Source organism: Miniopterus natalensis, chromosome 10, assembly GCF_054644295.1.
Source record: "Miniopterus natalensis isolate mMinNat1 chromosome 10, mMinNat1.hap1, whole genome shotgun sequence".
In the NCBI taxonomy this organism is placed as follows: domain Eukaryota; kingdom Metazoa; phylum Chordata; class Mammalia; order Chiroptera; family Miniopteridae; genus Miniopterus; species Miniopterus natalensis.
The window spans coordinates 77,127,037-77,145,913 of record NC_142090.1 but is presented as its reverse complement, the minus strand read 5'-3'; the positions used below and the strand labels follow the sequence as shown (position 1 = coordinate 77,145,913).

At 45.9% G+C, this 18,877-nt stretch overlaps 1 protein-coding gene across 2 annotated transcripts in view; it reads right to left on the bottom strand.

The window, feature by feature from the left end:
- Positions 1 to 18,877, bottom strand: part of PLEKHA8 (pleckstrin homology domain containing A8) — a 47,230-nt gene that overhangs the window by 4,962 nt on the left and 23,391 nt on the right. The window contains exons 13-14 of one of the 2 annotated variants that reach the window (XM_016222290.2): positions 12,376 to 12,437; positions 2,246 to 8,078 (exon numbers count right to left, since the gene is read on the bottom strand). The exons of the other annotated variant lie outside the window; for it this stretch is intronic. Of the exons in view, the coding sequence (XP_016077776.2) occupies positions 7,881 to 8,078; positions 12,376 to 12,437 (260 nt within the window). The 3' untranslated portion in view covers positions 2,246 to 7,880. Of the gene's footprint in view, positions 1 to 2,245; positions 8,079 to 12,375; positions 12,438 to 18,877 lie in introns of those variants that run through there. 2 annotated transcript variants of the gene reach the window in all.

Here is an 18,877-nt window from a genome sequence, read left to right as displayed (position 1 = left end):
TTTTCTGATAAAAGGATAGAGAATATTTTAATAAATAGAGACTCATACTTGTTTTATTTATCATGTTTATTTCTAAACACATTTTAAAAAAAACACAAAAAAACCATTCGGCTAATTTGCTTGTATTTAAGATAAGAAAATAGAGTAAACTGAAGCAAGTAGTAAACTTTAAATATTTGTTTATCCCAACAGGAATTTATTAAAAAATCCATTCAAAATTTATTTTAATGACTAAAAAATCAAAGTTAGTCATTATGTGTGTGTTTTTTTTTTAAAGATGGTATCAACTCTCTGCTGTTAAAATGAGATTGGCACTCTTATAACCTCCCTCCCTCCCCTTCCAACTTACATTATTCAGGTTTACAATATTTGCAATACACATCTATCATATGACTATAATCCCTAGTTTGGTCTTAGTTTCTTATATAAATTCAATGCCCCCGCCAGTCATTTTACTATAAGCTTCTCTGCTATCGTTACTGGATTCCTCTCTCCTGTCAAATGGTTTCCTTAAGAAGAGCTCATGGGTGCTTAAGAGAACCTGACATTCCTGTGGACAACTTGGCTGCCAGTAATATACTTAGGTCACTTCTTTCCTACTCAGAGCTTTAGGCGCATTCCTCCATTGGCTCCCGTCACTGAATCTTGTGGAAAAGAAGTTTCAGACCCTTTGGTGACTCGCATTTTCTGCCTGAGTGAAGAATTCTTTCGTTCTTTTAGTTCATTAACTTCATCAGGATATGTTTTGGTGTCAAGTGCCTTCTGTCATATTTCTTAGGACACAGGGTGATTTTTCAATCTGAAGGTTAATTTCAGGAAGTTTCATTTCCAATTTTTTTTTTTTTGGTTGTCAATTACACGTACGTTAGACTATCTTTGTCTTCCTACAATTATCCTCAAGAATTACTTTAATCTTTCAAAGAATTCTTTATTCACTGCAAGTCTTTTCTCATAATCAATTCTGCTTTTGACCATGTTTATTGCTATTTCTAATTCATTTTTTTTCTATAACAGCGTTACTTCAGGTAAGTTGTTTCTGTTGACTGCCTCTTAATCTCATCCCGTTGTTTAATCAGCTCATACGTTTTGTTGAATTCATGTTCTTTTGAACTTGAGAACACAACACACCCTCAGGAATGCCGTTCCCTAGATTAGCTCTTTTTCCCAGTTGGTTTTGTCTGCTCGCCACTCCGTTCCCTTTGCTGGCTGTCGTACATTTATGTAGTTGCCAAGTCCTTTTATTTAAATGTGCTCATTTTTAAGACATTGGCCCTGTTTAGGCCATTTATTTCCTTTGATAGAGTATCGGGGTACTTTGCTATTTTAATAGCCAGCACAGCCACACCAGGGCATACCAGCCGAACCCGAGCCCGGCCTGTGTGTGTCGCGTGGGGAAGGGAGCAGGAGCCATGTGCACAGGATTCTGCTCGAGGGCCTGGGCTCTGCTCTGCCTTCAGATACTCGCATGAAGGCCTGCACCGGGCTGAATTCCAAACGGAGAGGAGACGCAGCTACTCTGCCATGCGGGAGAAGGCCCTTGGGATTTAGGTGTTTCTCTTAATTCAAGGACGAGCAGTTTGTTCCTGTGCCTCGTTTCACCCCTCTCCCCAGCAACACCCCCCTTCCGACCTGCACATCCGCATGCCAGCCCCACTCGCAGGAAGGAAGAGATCAGGCTGCCCATCCTGCCCAACTCTCCAATCAACCTCTTTCCAAAACCTGCAGTTTTAAGGAGAATTCTGGACTTTGCAAATTCCCCCAGTTCGGGTCAGGATTAGGAGCTCTCTCTTCTCATTCTTATTGGAAAATCTGGTCTTGAAGTTTAAAGCAGCCCAATGACAAGGGCTCCTCGCCTTGATTCACTGCTGGTGAGTTTAAGTGTTTTTATTTTTTATTTATTTTAAAATATGTCTTTTATTGATGTCAGAGAGAGGAAGGGAGAGGGAGGGAGAGAAACATCAATGATGAGAGCGTCACTGCTGGGCCGCCTCCTGCACGCCCCCGACTGGGGACCGAGTCTACAACCCGGGCAGGTGCCCTGACCGGGAATCGAACAGTGATGTCCTGGATCCTAGGTCAATGCTCAACCACTGAGCCACACTGGCTGGCTAAGTGGTTTTATTTTTAGGTTTTAATTTACTCTGGTACTTCGTTCTTTAAGCTTTAGGGGAGGGAGGTTCTGTCATCTGACCTTATTTATGCTAAGAAACCACACAGAAATCTTTAAGAGAAGCACTTGATAAAATACTTTAAAAATAAGTTTATTATAACTAATGAATATAAAATCTGACAGATGTTTTCAAACATTTTTGCAAAAAAAGGAAAACCCTCCCTTGTTCCTCCCTCCCCACAACGTACAGAGTAAGAACTTGGACAGAGTTTTACATGAAACACTAAACATGAAATCTTCATTCACTGGTTGGTCCTAAAAAGGTCCCAACACATTATATTCTAAGTGAAGGTCCATTCAAATGAAGAAATCCGCAAAGCACTCGACGCTTGCTTTCTACTGTCATGATGATGCTCAATCAAAATGCTGAGGGACAACAGGCAACAAAGACTGCGTGACGGGTGTTCAAAGTGCGTGGATCTGAGGCCACAGGCATTCGAGATGAGAATATTGGGCGTGGAATTAAACACTGACTGAAAAAATTAATCCAAGGAAATCTATGTACATTGTAGCCTTTGGCATCTGGTCTAACGTGTTTCTTCTTTATAGAGACCTCGCTTTGTCCAGTCTATTCACCAGATCACATCGACCTTAACACATCTCACCTGACACAGATTGTCCACAGCCAATTTCACATGAGGTAGTTGGGCTGTTTTCTGACATTCTAGTGAAACTGTCATGACACGGGGGACTCATACATCACATGCCATGCGACTGGCTCATCAGCCTTCTGGGAAGCAACAGACATTACTTCTGGATCACCCTTCTTGTCATCACTGACTCCATCTATACACCTACAAAGGGACCAGCACCTACAGGAGTCTGTGTGGGTGCCATCAGCTTGGCCAGGGGGACCAACCACCCCAGGGTGGTTTCTGCTTATAGAGTACAGGGAGGAAATACTGACTGCGCTTTAAAACGTAATAGGAAGGATGTGCTTAAAACAAGCAGGATCTCTTTCTTGTGTTCCCACATAGCTTAGCTGAAAACATTTGTTCACTCTGAAAGAGAAGTGATTCAGAAGGGTAACCAAAGAATTTTAAAAACGTTTGCATTACTGAGAAGGATCAATGCATGCGTCTGCTGTACTGTCAACAACCGCTGAGTCGTGCCCTGGGGGCCCTGATGTGGCCGGGCAAGGAGAGATCATGCAGGCGGCCTGTGCCCGGGACTATTGACCACACGGGGGACGCACAGGGACAGTCTGCTGAGCAGGATGAGCACGGGACTTTGGAAGGACCCGAACAACCTTGTAACAGGGAAGCAGTCTCAAAAAACCATTAGACAGCTAGTGAATATTTCATGTCATTACTGTGAAACCCCTGAGTCAGCAACTGCAGGTTACAAAGGGACATCGAGCGGCAGGACATACTTCTAAATAAAGGACTCTGCACACACTGCACAGGACACGGGTTTGCGGTACACACTGACGTCTGTGTACAGACTGTACTAGATCAAAGGGCAACTGATGTCAGGCCCCCGAAGACCAAACACATTAGCTCAGCTAAGGGAACAATGGCTTAAAATAGGCTTGACTTATAAATTCAAAATCTAGAAGTATAAAAAAAGTGGATAGTTCATCTTAAAAAGAAATGAAACATGAGGGCAGGAAGCTGAAGAGTTATAAAACCCATGACTACAATTGGAAGTGACTGATCTAATCAGTGGTTCAGAAATGCACCATGTGTAAACAACTTCTTGTAGGACCTGGTAGTTTAGTAGAAAAGAAACACAGTTTTCGTTCAGAAAGTTTCCGGAGTGTCTCACATCACCCTCTACTGCTCATGACCCGACGCGCTCCCCAGCCTCACACGATGTATGTAATTTTCACAATCAGATGAAGTTTCCTTAGTAAGATGCCCCTGACTTCAGCTCTTTTACTGATTTCAAACTGAATGAAATACTTTACCTATTGGTCCCCACCACATAGTTTTTAAATTAAAAACACTTTTCTGAAAATATAAAGGTGAAAGCATGAACTTTTGGGATATACACGTGTACACGATTAGTAATTAAAAAGGAGGAGCCTGCGGACTTTTGGAGCAGCGCTCTAATACTAGGCCGCCGTTCCTGGAGGCCACGTGTCCTGGTGGCCACCCGCTCCACAGCGACAGAGGAAGAGAGATTCTTTCAGCAGCTCCTGCAGTGGGGGAGGGCGCGGGGTCCCCACCCACTAGTACTCACCCTGGGCAAGGTGTGCCCAGAGGTGCTGCTAATGGGGCAGAGCAGCTACAGGGGGACCGAAGTGATGCTGAGGGGGCACTGCGGGCAGTAGCGAGACACAGAGAGGAGGGGGGCGGCGAGGCTGGGCCATGGAGCTCAGCTGTCCCCGCCGTGAACAGGGCACTGGGGAAGCTGTGTTCAGAATGGCCGTGAGTAACGGCAGCCTGCCTCAAGCCACTGCCTACACAACCTGATGAACGCAGCCTTTCCGAGTCCACGCCCAGGGGCTCCACTTCCAGAACTGCCTGCAGAGCTGATGAGAAAATTGTCTGCACCTCAGTCAGTCACGAGTGGGTTCCACCCGGAAAGGTTATCCCTCCAACTTAACATTTTCCACCAGGATTAGCTGTAAGAAGTCAAATGTGCTTTCAAAGGACAGAGCAGTTGCCGACACTGAAAGGGTTCTGTTTAGTTCCAGGGGTGGGGAGCCTTTTCCTGTCAAGGGCCATCTGGATATTTATAACATCATTCCCGGGCCATACAAAATTATCAACTTAAAAATTAGCCTGCTATATTTGGTCAAATATTTAATTAACTCACCAAACAGGTCAGACCAAATGATTTCATTGGCCTTATACGGCCCTCAGGCCGGATGTTCCCCACCCCCGAGTTAGACTCATGCACCGACCCCTCCTGAGTCAGGCCTGGCTTCTACCTGTGGGGCAGGTGTGGCCAGAAGCAGTGGTGCTGGAAATACCCTGGGAGGGCTCAGCCTAACGTTCCCTGATACCTGGGAAACACGTTATCTCCTCCAGCTTCTCTCTGAAGGTTCCCTGAAAAGGGATCTGAAGTGTTTCAGCAGTGAGAGCAAGAGGACTGCTCTGTGAACAAACACACCGGCCTTTCCTCCTCTCCTCCTGCTGGCAGGGTGCGGGGAAGCTCAGATGCCTGGAATCTTGCCGGATTATGGGAGAAAGCCTTAATTATCTTCTCTTTGTCCCCTTCTGAGACAGTGACTGGGAAGCAGCACAAATTAGGACTCGGGCTAAAATGCAGCAGATGCTGTGGATGCAGGAGGAAGCTCTGCCCGGGCCAAGCTGCAGTCGAGGTGAACTTACCGCCTAGTACTGGGCTCAATTCCTAGTTATTTTTACTGAAGGGCTCTCAGAGCTTTACACACCGTAGGCATACTCAATATGCTCCAGCGAGGAAAATACCTTCCAAAAACATCGCCCTTTCTATAGGGCTGGGGAAGGGTGGGCAGGAAACGTAACTTACTCCAGTTATTCTACCAGGTTCCCATGACCCCAGATAAGACTCAATTGTTCCTCCCAGGAAACTGAGTCATGTGTACCAGCAGTTCCCATACCAACATCAAAGGGCCGTGGCGGGCAGCTTTCTGTGTGTACTCAGCTTCTCGGGCAGCCCTGAGGTACGTTCCCTGTGCCCACTCCCTCTCCACACGAGTTCGCCTGTGGTGACAGGGAGCACCAGCAGGTGATCAGGAGGGTCATGGTTCCCAGCACTTAGTCTCCTGGTTGCTTCCCCTCCAATGGCACAAAGCCTACAGAGTCTTCATTCAAGGTACTGGCAAAGATTGGCTGGTTTTTATTTCCCTTTTAGGAGGCTATGTTAGGGGCAGGATCCCCCAGTCCCGCCATCATTTCCACACTAGCAGGAGAGGGACATCCACACTGATTGCTGGGCGGGGGGGACAACACACACGCACCTTGGCAGGTGCCAAGAGGAAGTGCTGAAATACAAAACAACCAGCGTCATTTCAGCACCGTTTTCTCTCCAGCCTTAAAACATCTGATGTTGCTGTTCTAGGTTTAAGCCTTTTCCAGAAGTCCTTATGTGAGCAGAGCGCCTGCTTCATTAACCTGAGCTAAATAAATGCCCATTTGTTTAAAAGACACACAGAAGACAAAATCAACGCCCCTCCCTACATGAGCCTCTCTGTCCGAGGAGGGGGTTCCCTTTGCCCTCGGAACAGCATCTTCTAGGGCTGCTCAAGCAGCATTCACCTGCGCTCCTCAAAGGAACTCCCCTCTCCCCTGGGGAGCCACCTCATGGAGGAGATGGCCTTCCAGCCACTCCAAGGAAGGGGCCTCTGACAGGGAAGGCACCATGGCTTCTCTCCCATGCACTCCTGGCAGTGTGGCCCCGAGACCAGGGCAAGTCCCACTGTCACTCTTTCAGGGCAATGTCCACACCAGGTTGTTTATGAAAGGCTGAAATCCCACCTTTAACCTTGACATGGTCCCTAATCTTTTAGGATTGCTAAGCAGCTGCTAATTGGTGGTTGAACCATGACTGATCAGAGAGCACACTGGGACCCCCGGTCCCTGCCTGCAACATACTGGCTGGGCCTGGTGCTGGCTCAATCAGGAAAGCTGCTGAGTAAACATGGCTAGCGTCTCACTCTCCCTTTAACTGTTTCATTTCTATAATAGCCTCTTCCTCTTTAGAAAAAAGAACACATCATTTAGTTCATGCAGAAGACTGAAAATTCTGTAAACTAGGATTTAATGTCACGATTCTTCAATTCTGTGTGCACAAGAATCATTTGAATAGTGTATTCAAATGCAGATTCCTGAGTCCCACCCATGGGATCTGGTTCTCCAGGCGGGTAAGGCCCGGGAACTTGCTGTATGAACAGCACTCATGTGACTTTGATGCAGAGGTGGTCAGATCACACCTGGACATCACCTGGTTCCTCTATTTAAACCTTGCTTTTGAAATTGGGTAATAATCCCTGGATGTCACGGTGTTGCTACAATGTCCAAGTTGAGATAACGTCTGGGAAAGCATGGGAACAAGAGTGGGCACTAGAGTCATCTCGGGTGACCTGTCCCCCTCTCACACTGCCCTCAGCTCAGGGCACCACTTGGCTCTTTAGAGCCATGGTCTCCCCATGTGTACCCCAGTATGGCACTCCTTGTGGATGTCTTCACCTCCCACAGTGACATGGTCCCGCCCATGCTCTGCACCCTGGACTGCACAGCCCCTTCTCGCTCATGGAGCCACGGAGAGAAGAGTCTCTGAAGAATGTCTGGGGAGAGCCGACTGTCACTTCAACAGCTTTAACAGGGGGCTTAGCTCCCTCCAAACGTTTAGTCCAATTCTAGGTTGACTGAAACACTGCCTGTGAGTTACAGTCCTTGATACAGAACTTGCTCATTTTCAGCTTGGCTTTGGGTGGCCCATTAAAACTCAAAGCCAAAAACAAAAGGAAGCAATGCCAACAAATTCACGTGTCAAATCTGCTCTTGTAACTCGCCGTTCAAGTCTCTGTTAACAGCTACGATTTGGTTTCCAGGAGGCCCTTTGAACTGAAATATATAGCACCTTGATTTTTAAACACACAAAACATATACGCATTTAAAAATGATATACAAAAGCACTAGGTGTTGCCTCCTCCTCAACATTTCCCCAGGCTGGGGGTGGAGAGGGTCGAAGCTGCTGCTGGAAATTAAGTGGGGCAACGGAAGGCTTCGCTGAGCTTTCTTCCCTGCAAGCGGCAGGCGGCGCTGTCCCGCAGGCGTCACACCACCTCGTCGCTCTCCAGCCCGTGGACCTCGTACAGCGTGTCCAGGATGGCCAGCTGCTTTTCCATGGCAGGGAGGTAGAGGCTCAGGTCCCTCTGCATCCCAGAGCTGAAAGCTGCTTTCTGGTGGTCGCCCTCCTTTATAGTTAACGCGGCCACGAAATCTTCATAGGACGGAGCTGCCCTCAAAGCTAACTGCAAGAGAGCTGCCGTGAGAACGGACACCGCGTCTCGCCCTGCACTCTACACCCGACGCACGGGCGGGCACACACACACACCCCCGAGGAGCACAAAAAGCAAAAAAACAGAAATACAGCCCTGGCCAGTTTGCCTGGGTGGTTAGAGCATCGGCCTGCGCACCCAAGGGTCACGGGTTTGATTCCGGCCCCGGTCAGGGGCTTGTGCAGGAGGCAACCAATTGATGTGTCTCTCTCACATTCACTTTCTCACTTTCTCTCTCTCTCTCTCTTTCTCTCTCTCTCTCTCTCTCTCTCTCTCCCCCCTCCCTTTTATTCTCTCTAAAAAATGAATAAAAAATCAATGTTAAAAATATCCTCCAGTGAGGATTAATAAACAAATAAAAAAGGTGAAAAACAGAAATATACACTTTGAATTCGTGGACTCTGAAAGTTTTTCCAAGGGCCAAATCAAGTAATTTTAAGGCTAGAAGCAGCACATATGCATGTACTTGGCCCATCCTGAGGATGAATAATGCCTTCAAGTCAGGCAGTGCCCAGGGAAGTTTAAGAAAAGCTCCCTTCTCATGCACAGAGTGATGCAGGGTTCCCCTTGGACCCTCAGAGTCTACCTGTATGCATGTTGCTGCCAGAGGCTTTGCTCCCACCTGGCTGGTCTTCCAGGGACCTCCCTCTCCTATCTGGGTCTCATCTTCACACATACGTTTCTCTGTGTATCTCCTATTTCCCCCAAGTAGACAGTATTTCCTTCGCACTCTTGGTTGAATATTTTCCATTTGCTTGAGCACTGATGCTTTAATGCACTTTATCCCAGTTCATCTTCCTAGGAACCCTGTACAGTTTATGTCCCTATTTTACAGATCAACGTCACATGGCTAATGAGAGCCTGGCCAGGACCTGAGCCTAGGATCGTCTCTGTGCTTTGTCAACCGCACATCACACCACACTGCTCCCCTGATGGAAGATTCCCCGGCTACTTACAGCTACCCTACCTCTGCAGACCACCTGCTCCCAGAGTGGGCTGGCTCTGCTGAGACCTCTAGGGACTTTTTAGAATCTTGAAAAGATTCTTTCTACAGTTTCTTTCTTGAGCATCCTTACACTTGGAATTTGAAAGTCTTTGAGAATGAACCCTCACCCTTTCTGCAGATGGAGCGACTGGCATTTACCACTCAATGGTTTCAGCACAGGCCTAGGGGAGGAAGACCTGGTCCTTCACATATTTGCTTGAGGAATTTCAGCAAACAAACACTATATACGAATGTTTAAGTGAAATAAAAAATTTAAAAACTTTTCCCAGAGTGGGGCCCAGGGAATTTCTCAAAGGCTCCTAGAAGACAGTGATACAGCCAAGTCTATTTGGGAACCAATGACAGAACTCAACCAAAGAGAAAACCAAAAAGGTCAAGAACAATGGTGAGTGGCCACGTTGGAGGCAGAGCCCCAACCGGGCATTAGTTCTATAGATTATAATTGTTTGAAGATAAAAGCTCACTCTTTGGCTGATATATGAATCAAATTCGTTGAGTGTAAAAGATGTTTCCTGAGCAACTGAGATCAGTTAAATGAATTTGCCCCTGCTAATTAACCAGCACGTTAGGGAACCCAATAAACTTTCCAAAGTAGGAAAGACTTGGAGAGAAGGGCCAATCTAGCTCCTCTACTGATAAGACTGTTGCCAAATGCTCAACATAATCTATTTTCTTAAAAACCAGCAACTTTAAAAATTATTGGTAACAATGTCAAGAGCCTTCACAATGTTCTTGCTCTGTCACTTTGGGTGTATGACCTCCCTCCTTGTGTCTCAGGCTTCTTTGTCTACAAGCAGGGAAAATAAGAGAACTGCTCAGAGTTATGAAGTTAATACCTTCACATATATAGAGAACTTAAAACAATGTCTAGTGCATGGTCAGTGCTCCAAATTCTAGGTTGTGGTTGTAGTTATTGGCATTAGACATAGCAATTCTAATTCTAGGAACCTATTGTGAGAAAATAAGAGGTTTTTAAAGTCAAAAATGCATATGAACAGATGCTGTTTTATCTGTAGCAACAAACTTAAAAGCAGCTTAAATTTCCAACACAGAGGACTGGACAAATAAACTACGGTACCTCCATAGTAGGGAAATATTGTGCAAGCACCAAAAATAATGGTTTTCAAAGACTCTTATGGCATTTAAAATTGGTCATGATAGAATCTATTAAGTGGGGAGGGGAATACAAAATTATACTACAAGCTAAATGTAAAAAATTCTACATGCATGTACAAAGTATACTAAACAAAGGTAATTATACATACATAACACAAACGTGGATATAAAATATAAACACTTGAAAGTAGATATATATTGAGATAATATATAAAATTAACCACAACAATATTTAAAAGACTATGTAAAATATTTTAAAATGAAAGCAGCCCTGGCTGGTTTGGGTCAGTGGCTAGAGTATCAGCCTGCGATGGAGGGTCCCGGGTTTGATTTTGGCCAAGGGCTCATGCCTCGGTTGCAGGCTTGATCCCCGGTCAGGAGGCAACCAATCAATGTGTCTCCCTCACATTGGTGTTTCTCTCTCTCTCTTCCACTCTCCCTTAAAAGCAATGGAAAAAAATATCCTCAGGTGAGAATTGAGAAAAAAAAAAGAAAGCAAAGAAGGTAAAAGACAAAAAATGTTAAAAATGGTTATTATGGCGTGATAAGCATATGGACAAGTTTAATTTTTTCCCTTTCTACTCTTCCATGATTTCCACAGTGCACTGCAAAGTGTCTACATTACTACATGTTAGGGAAAATGCCATAAATAAAAAGTCCTTTTAGCTAAATTTTCTGCTATAGCTGCATTCTTGTTGACCATATCTCTTCAATCATTACTATTTCAGGATTTAACCTTACCTCTATACTAAAACAAACCACATTTATGTTTCCTGTACACAGGCCAACTCAATGTTTTTATGCTTTGTAATCTCACAGTATTTGCTCAGGGAGCTGATGAATGTAGCAGCACCCACCACCCATTCATTCACCAGCAGCTTCTCCATTTTTCTGTCTTCACCTCGGAGAGCTGTGCTGTGGGGAATGAGCAGTAGTCTTTGGAGACAGTGGGTCTGGGTTTAGACCTGGGCTCTGCATAGCCTCATTTTGGGGCCTTGGGACTGGAATTAATGGTTCTGAATTTATAAAATAGTGGGAGTTAATCCTGAGGATTACCAAAGGGAACAGACAAGGAAGTACCTGGCACAATGCCTAGCACACGACAGGTGTCCCAGAGCTGCACGGCAGCTACTATTGTAACATGACTGAAGGTAAGTGCGGGCAGTTTGTAGCCGCAACTGGTCTGGCTCCTATTATCTCCATGCTTTCAAGTACGCTTTCATTTTCACTAAAATTTGATTTCTCCCACTGTAAATTCTTCCCACTTCCTCTACCTGACTCCTAATAAATTATAACCTAGCACACACAGTTTGTACCTCGGGCAAATGATGTGTCCCATCCTTTCAATTAGTAAAAACATCACCGGATTTTCCAAAGCACACTCACATGCCACAACGTTTCCTAGTGTCCCCCCACGAGACGTGGCCTTTTCGTGGCTGCATGTGACTGAGACTGCCGTCTCCTGGGTGGAGAATCAGAGTACACGTTCCTGCTGCTGTCAAGGGGCCAGCTAGTCCTGCTACTTCACACACCAGGCTCAGTGATCTGTCCAGGGGACCGGGAGGCCCAGGTGTGTGTTCCTCCTGGGTCAACATGCTGGGAAGGAAGGAGTGGTGCACAACAGGAGCCCAAATACATGAATACAAACACCTCCACGACGAAAGTACCTGGGTAAGAAGAGAATCCTAGCCCAGGCTGCTGGCACACCCAGTTCAGATAACAGTCAGTGAAATTCATTAAGAAAAAAATCAAAATCTGAGCATGAACAAAACTGAGGACAACGGGCAGCAGAGGGAGCGATGAGGCCGAGGGCATCCCCGGCTCCTTCCCCTCGGTGCTGAGGCCTGGGCACTGCCTGCCCACCTCTGCGCGGACACTTTACCATCTCAGAGAGGCCACCGCCTCGGAGGCAAATCCCACAGAGACTGGAGCTGGATGGGGTAATGCACGCTCCCCAACAGTCTTTTCTGTTCTAGACACTTTGTCACCCACATTCCCACACAACCAAGACTACAGACTTCCTTCAAGTAAGTGACACTCTGTGCTTATTCTGGAAGACAAAGCAAACGGAGACACCCTGCGCCCGAAACCACACCACCCTGCCCCTGCTGCGGCCGTCGGAACGCCAGGAGGCAGGAGGCTACTTACGGCGAAAACCCCGCGAACGACCCAGCCGTGGTGCTGCCGCAGCGTCTTCCCGTAGGCGTTGTCTGGAAGGCAAGGGGAGCGCCGTGAGGACACTCGCCAGAGCGGGTGTGCTCTGAGCATCGCGTCCTTTCCGAGTATGTGGTTCCCGCTGGTCTTAGGAACTGACGAACAAAGGCTAATTATAAGGTTATGTAGCCCAAAAGATGTGAGTAGGAATAAAAGCTGACACAGAAAAAGAGAAAAATATTTAAAGAAAAACAGATATTCCCACTCTTATCCTGTGTTAATATAGCAGGACTCTGCTTACTATCATGGGGGGGGGGGGGTTAATACACATGAGAAAATAAAGAGGGAGGAAAGGATACTGGAAAGTCATTATAGATACACTATAAAATACACCATGAAAATATTAAAATGCGGTTCTTTGAAGTGTTGTGCAACCCTGGGCCAGGCCCTCAGCTGCCCTCTCACCACCTGTCTCCCCCTTTGTAAGACAACCTCTAAGGTTCTGTTCAAGTGGAACATTTAAGTCTGGGTTGTCAAATGTCTGGCCCAGATGCCCTATGACCCTGGGTACACAGCATTAGACCCCAAAACCTTTAAAACTAAAGTCACTGAGCTAGTTATAAAGTAAATGGGGGAGCCCATCGATAAAAGTCATTCATATTCTAGACTTTAAAGATTAAAACCTATTATTTTTGTGCCAGTGTTTTAAAGTGAGATTTAAAAACTGGTATATAGTAATTTTAATTACAAAAAAATAATCTCAAGCACAAGGTGACTGGAGTTTATGCTGGGGATGTGTTCCTGACACTTTAAATAATTCAATACATGCAAACGTCAATGCTGATTTTTCCACAGGAATAAATGCATCCTCAGGAGGCACAGGGCTCTCTCACCACAGTGCATTTTTATTTCAATGCTCCATTTTATTTTCTAGGCGCTGTCTCCTGCAGTTTACAGAGCGCTTATTCCTGAATTACTACCAGTATCCCGGGGGTGGGGGGTGGGGTTTGACCTTCACCTTGTTTAGCTCATCTAAATTCTATTCCAAACTGCATTTTCATGTGCTGGTTTCAGCACTAGCACAAGAACCACCACCATTTAATGACTGCTTAGGTTTATCGTAGGATATAAAAATATTTTAAATTATCACAAGGGTGGGGAGCAGCTCACTGGGGCAGGACCTTTTGAATTTTGAGGACCTTTAGGTGCCATGTAAAGGATTCTGAACTTCCCACCTGAGGCACAGGGACAGTTTATAAAAACAGAGCTTCCTGATTTTTCTCATTTCACAAGGAATACGTACTCACTGTTAAAAATATGAAAAACTCAAAAATGAGGGAACTAAAGAAACCTGAATAATTGTGCCTCGCAGAGGTCACCACAGTAGGGTATGTGTGTGTATTCTCTGTCTTTTTTCCTACACAGAGAGTTTATTTTCTTTGGCTAACAGTCATGATCGATTTGATCTGGAACTGTGGTCGGGGAGTAACAAGGTGAGACTCGGCAAATGCAGCCCCCCGGCCTGAGCATTCAGCTCCAAAGCCCCCCTTGGCCGGACAAAATGCCTGGATCCAGTGTTACGCCAGCCTCAGAGATGTTGTATCTTCCTACACTTTGCCATTTAATCAACCATTCAAAAAAGCCTGAAACCTTTCTCCGTGCACCCCTTCTAGAGGGCAGCCGGAAAACAAGGGTGCTGGGAGTCCAAACAGTGCGGCAGGCAGCCTGGTCTAGGGAAGAGGGGGTGCTTGTGGGGCAGCACGACCCGTGGCCTCCCTCCTGGCCCTGCCAGGGGGCAGCTGTTCCTTACAGTGTCTGCACCCTGCTAGAGAGGAGGCCACCCGGCAAAGTGTGGACCGGTGGTCTAATGGGTGAAGGCGGTGACAGAGAGTTTGGGCCGGGTCCTGACTCAGGCTATAACTCAAAATCACCAAATGAAATTAAACTCGTTAAAAAAAAAAAAAATTTGCCGAAAGTCCTTAGCTGACTTGCAGGGCTGCAAGTACCCCTGCCACGTGAGGCTGCATTAAAACACGATGAAGCCTAAGCCTGACCTATTTCAGTTACCCAGAGATTACATAGTGAAATACATTAATCGGCACTGTAATACCCATTCATCATCATAATTTGTGCTCTGCAATCTGGAAGGATTTATGGCTTCTGAAAGACATAAATGATGCCCTTCTCCCAGCTCCTTGAGACGTGTCACTTCCTCAGAGCCCAAGTTGAGATTTCGGAGCAGGAAGCCTGGACAGTCCATCGCCTGCTCAATTCTCTTCCTTTACAATTGAAGAAACAGAAAACCCAGAGAGACCGTGACTCGCCCAAGGTCACAAAGCTAAAAGCAATGAGAACTTGGGGCACTCCTGACACATTAAACCATTTTGCCAAAAGCTAATGTCTATCGTTCGTGAAACAAAATGAAAAATGCGTTGTTTCCAGCCATTTCCTGAAAGAAGTTGGACCTTAGTCTGTTTATGGAAATAATACAAGTCTGATTTCTTTACCGGTAATTCAGAAACTCACTATGAGGTATTCAGAGACCATCACTAAACCTACCACAGTATCTGAGCGAGAATGACCTTCCCATGACGGTTGGCAGACAACCATTCTAGCCAGAAACGGAATCGGTGAGAGTTTCTCTGGCATAGATCTATAACTGGTAAGAATCTGTGAAGTTCCTCTGGGTTGTAGTGAGACAGAGAAGAAACGCAATCTAAGTTTTAAGAGAGAGCTTAGGAGTAGATAAGCGAAGCCAGGAAAGGTAGAGCCAGTCCTTTGCTGAGCTCAGGAAACAACCACCACCACCAGCCCTGCGGATGGGCTAACCTAGGAGGTCCTTCAGTAAGAACCGGGAACCAGGGAAGGCCTGCCAGTAAGTGAGCAGTGGGTAAATACGAAAAACACCAAGAGAGAGAGAAGACTGTGTATAGTGTGACACCATGTGTATGAGTTTAAAACATGTGATACATACTAGGTACTGCTTATGGACACACAAATACACAGAAGAATACAAACATGCATTGTGTAATGACAAACAGCAAATCTGGATGAAGACCTCTGGAAAATGAGAGTAGTCCAGGGGCACAGTGGTGGTACACGGGTAGTGTATTGAACTATTTTATATACTTGGTCAAGTGGTAGATATTTGTTAAATGTCTGAAATAAAAATTTAAAAAAACCCTCAGATACTAGGAAAATACCCCCTGAATTCTTTATAGTGACTAAGCTTCAGGCAAAACAAATTGTCTAGAGAACCGCCAACTCAACAGGCAGCGGACAGAGGTGAGATCCTTTGGTAACTCCAGGCAGTCTAGACGGGAACTTGCACGGAGGCCGATTCTGCCAGGAGAGGCACGTGCTGCGCAGTTTTGGAGCGCGCACGACTTGACTCTCGCTCCATAGTATTTTCAGAACAATTAGTCGAGTTATAATTTGACACTGAACATCTGACTAAGAGTTCGGACTTTTCTCACACAGCTCTCCCTTCCTAAGACAGCCTTTCATATTTAATGCAAACCAAGAAGCCTGGAGACGTTGGTGGGTTAATGTTTACCTGACATTTGTGGAATCACTCTGAGGGGAGCGCTGCGGCATGTGCCGTCCCGCTGGGGGACCAGCGCAGAGCGCGTAACATTTAGTACAATGGGGCATGAAATGCTTACAGGGATGCTTTCCAAAAGCTCTTTGATACAGTGTCCGTGAAGGGAGGGGCTCAGCTAGAGGCTGGACCATTAAACATATCCGCCTGTGCACCCAACTCTTTTCTTAGAACGACCTCTAGAGAATGTCAAGGGGCACTAGGGGTTCAAAGCAGCTCTTGGCATAAGACCACCCAAAATGGTTCACTCTAATCATCATTATGGGGAATCTAAGCAATGGTTCAAATGGTTCGAAAGGGGGCAAGATAAAGCCCAAGGCCTCCTTCCAAATGCTGGGAACTCATTCTGGGTCACAGCACTGCAGCCAGACAACTATCCACACATTTCTCAGGGAGTTAACAGATGCCATGGCTTCCTTTTAAGTCATTTAGGCCTTTTACGTATCAGCTCCCATTTTTCGAGGCCACTAAGATACACAAGTTTTATGACTGTTTACCTCCAAACCTTTCTTAAGCAGTGTTTTCAAATTTGGGAATGCCATCCAAGGTTTATCTTTAATTTATCCCTAACTGTCTTGCTGTTCCTGTTAGGAAACATTTTCAGTTATTGGGGAACTAGCTAATTATCCTGAAAGGAAGGCAAAATTAACTCATGCTGAGGATAACTAAGTGAGCTTTGACATCCTAGCTCTAGATGAGTGCTAGTCTCAAACCTTAGCATGGACTAGAATTATCTCAATGGCTTAACACAGAGATTGCTGGGCTCTGCTAGACTTTGAGTCAGCAGGTGTTGAGTGGGGCCTGGTAGCCTGCATTTCTAGTAAGTTTCCAGGTGATAAAAATGCTGCTGTCCTTGGACCACTTTGAGAACCACTGGTCTAGATCTGAGACCCCAGGGAAGGTACTTACCCTCTCCATACCTCAGTTTACCTGCAGCAGAAGGGAAGTATTTGGAAGAGCAGATGAAATGTTTATCAGGAACCTGCTGTCACACCCATAGTGCGTGCTCTATGAGTGGCAGCTGTTAGCACAATAACTCAAGTTCCATTTTAGAATTTAAAACATACAAGCTAAGTTGCTTATGTATGGCATAGAAACTGACATACACTTGTTTTACTCATATACCCAAACTCCCTCATTTCAGACAAGACATCAGTGCCACTTATGAAGGCTGTGATTTCAAAATGAGAAAAGAGAAGCTGTTAACCCAGCAGAAATATGCACCGAGGTGACTATGGGCTCTAAATAATTACCGTGCCAAAATTTTTCGTAAAACTCTGTCTGCACAGAGCTGCTGTGTCAGACAGGGGGAGGGGGTTAGGGAAACCTCTCTCCACACTGGACAGCAGCAGGAAACTAGGGATCCCTATGAGGAAGAAGTTATTTAAATCTGAAAACCTCTGAAATAATCCTGAACATCAGATGCAAATGTTAAATTCACTACCCCCTTTTCCTTCCACAGAAAACAGCGCTGAAGGGAAGGAGAGGAAGGAAAGGCAAGGCTGCGATTGGCTGATTTCAGTTTTGAAGCAGCAGTTGCCCTTCAAGCCTCCTCTCCAGTTCGAGTCAGCATTTCCTGGCCCACTTTCCTAAAAGGCAGGGGAGGGAAAGGGGCAGACTCGGGGGGAGGCAGGACAGAAAGGGCATACCCTCTACTTCCTCTCCCCTCCAGGGCCAAGCTCGCCTTCCCACTTGGCGTGTCCTGTAGGCAGCGGGATGCTCTTCCACCCAGCTCCAGCAGGGGGTGAGTGCGATCAGCAGCCCCTTTTACCCTCACACAGCCACACAGCGCAAACGCTTCAGGTGACAGGCCCCTGCTGCACCTCCCGCCTCCTGCAGGTGGAGGAGTCCTCCTCCTGGTGTGAAAGCTCCGTGTTAAGCAGTTACTCTGAAGAGAAATTTCGGGCTTAGCATCTGAGCTTTGTAAACTTTCTATTTCTGTTTTGGGACAAATAAACCCCATTTTCTGGCAGGTTATCAACTTCATAGGTCATGAGGAGGAAAATATAAATGACAATTGAAGCCAATCTCTATTAAGTGCTTATTATGTACCACTTTTCTAATCTTTTCACATGCATGAGCCTATTTAATCTTTACAACAGCTTTGTTAGAGAATTGTATCACCATCCCCATTTTACAGATGAAGAAACTGAGAGACAGAAAGTTTAAGTAAATTAGTCACCATAGTTAGCTAGTTATTAATAAAGAAAAGAGAGTAAAGGGAAGTCAGACATTGTTGAGCATGTTCAGCTGGGAAGCAGAGGCCTGTTTGCCCACCCAGGAGCATGTGACCATTCCGGTCTAGTGGCCACCTGGGCCCACAGCAGACTGCGCAGGCTCTGGAGGACTATGAAGCAGAAACTCTGGGCACTGGCTTTGCCTTGCTGAAGACAAGGTTGTACTTTTCCCATGGCGGGACAGATGGAGATGAGACACTGGGAAGCCAGGAGAACTCTTCTGATATTACATCATCATAAATAAACTGTGTCACTACACCACAATCTCCTGTGCATGGGTCCTTGGAATTCTTTCCTCGTGATCCTGCAGCAGAGCCTGATACCAGGTGACAACAAACTAAGTGCACAATGCTATTAAATGGTGGGTTCCAGAGAGCCCATGATCTTAACCACTCCACTAGTCATAAAGTTCCACGGATACTGGGTAGGGGGTGTGAACAGTTATGGTGAATATACTTTTAGTAATGAAATCAGAACACACAGGGGAGAACATAGCAGACTGTCCTGGAAATTCAAGGATGTATGAGAAACCCAAAAATGCAGGTAGCCCTGGGATGGTGGAGACTTCCTGGTAAGGAAATGAGGACCTTGGAGGCAGGGGCCCAAAGTGACCCTGATTCAAACTCTTTGTGGTCTTAGCATGTATGTTAATCTTTCA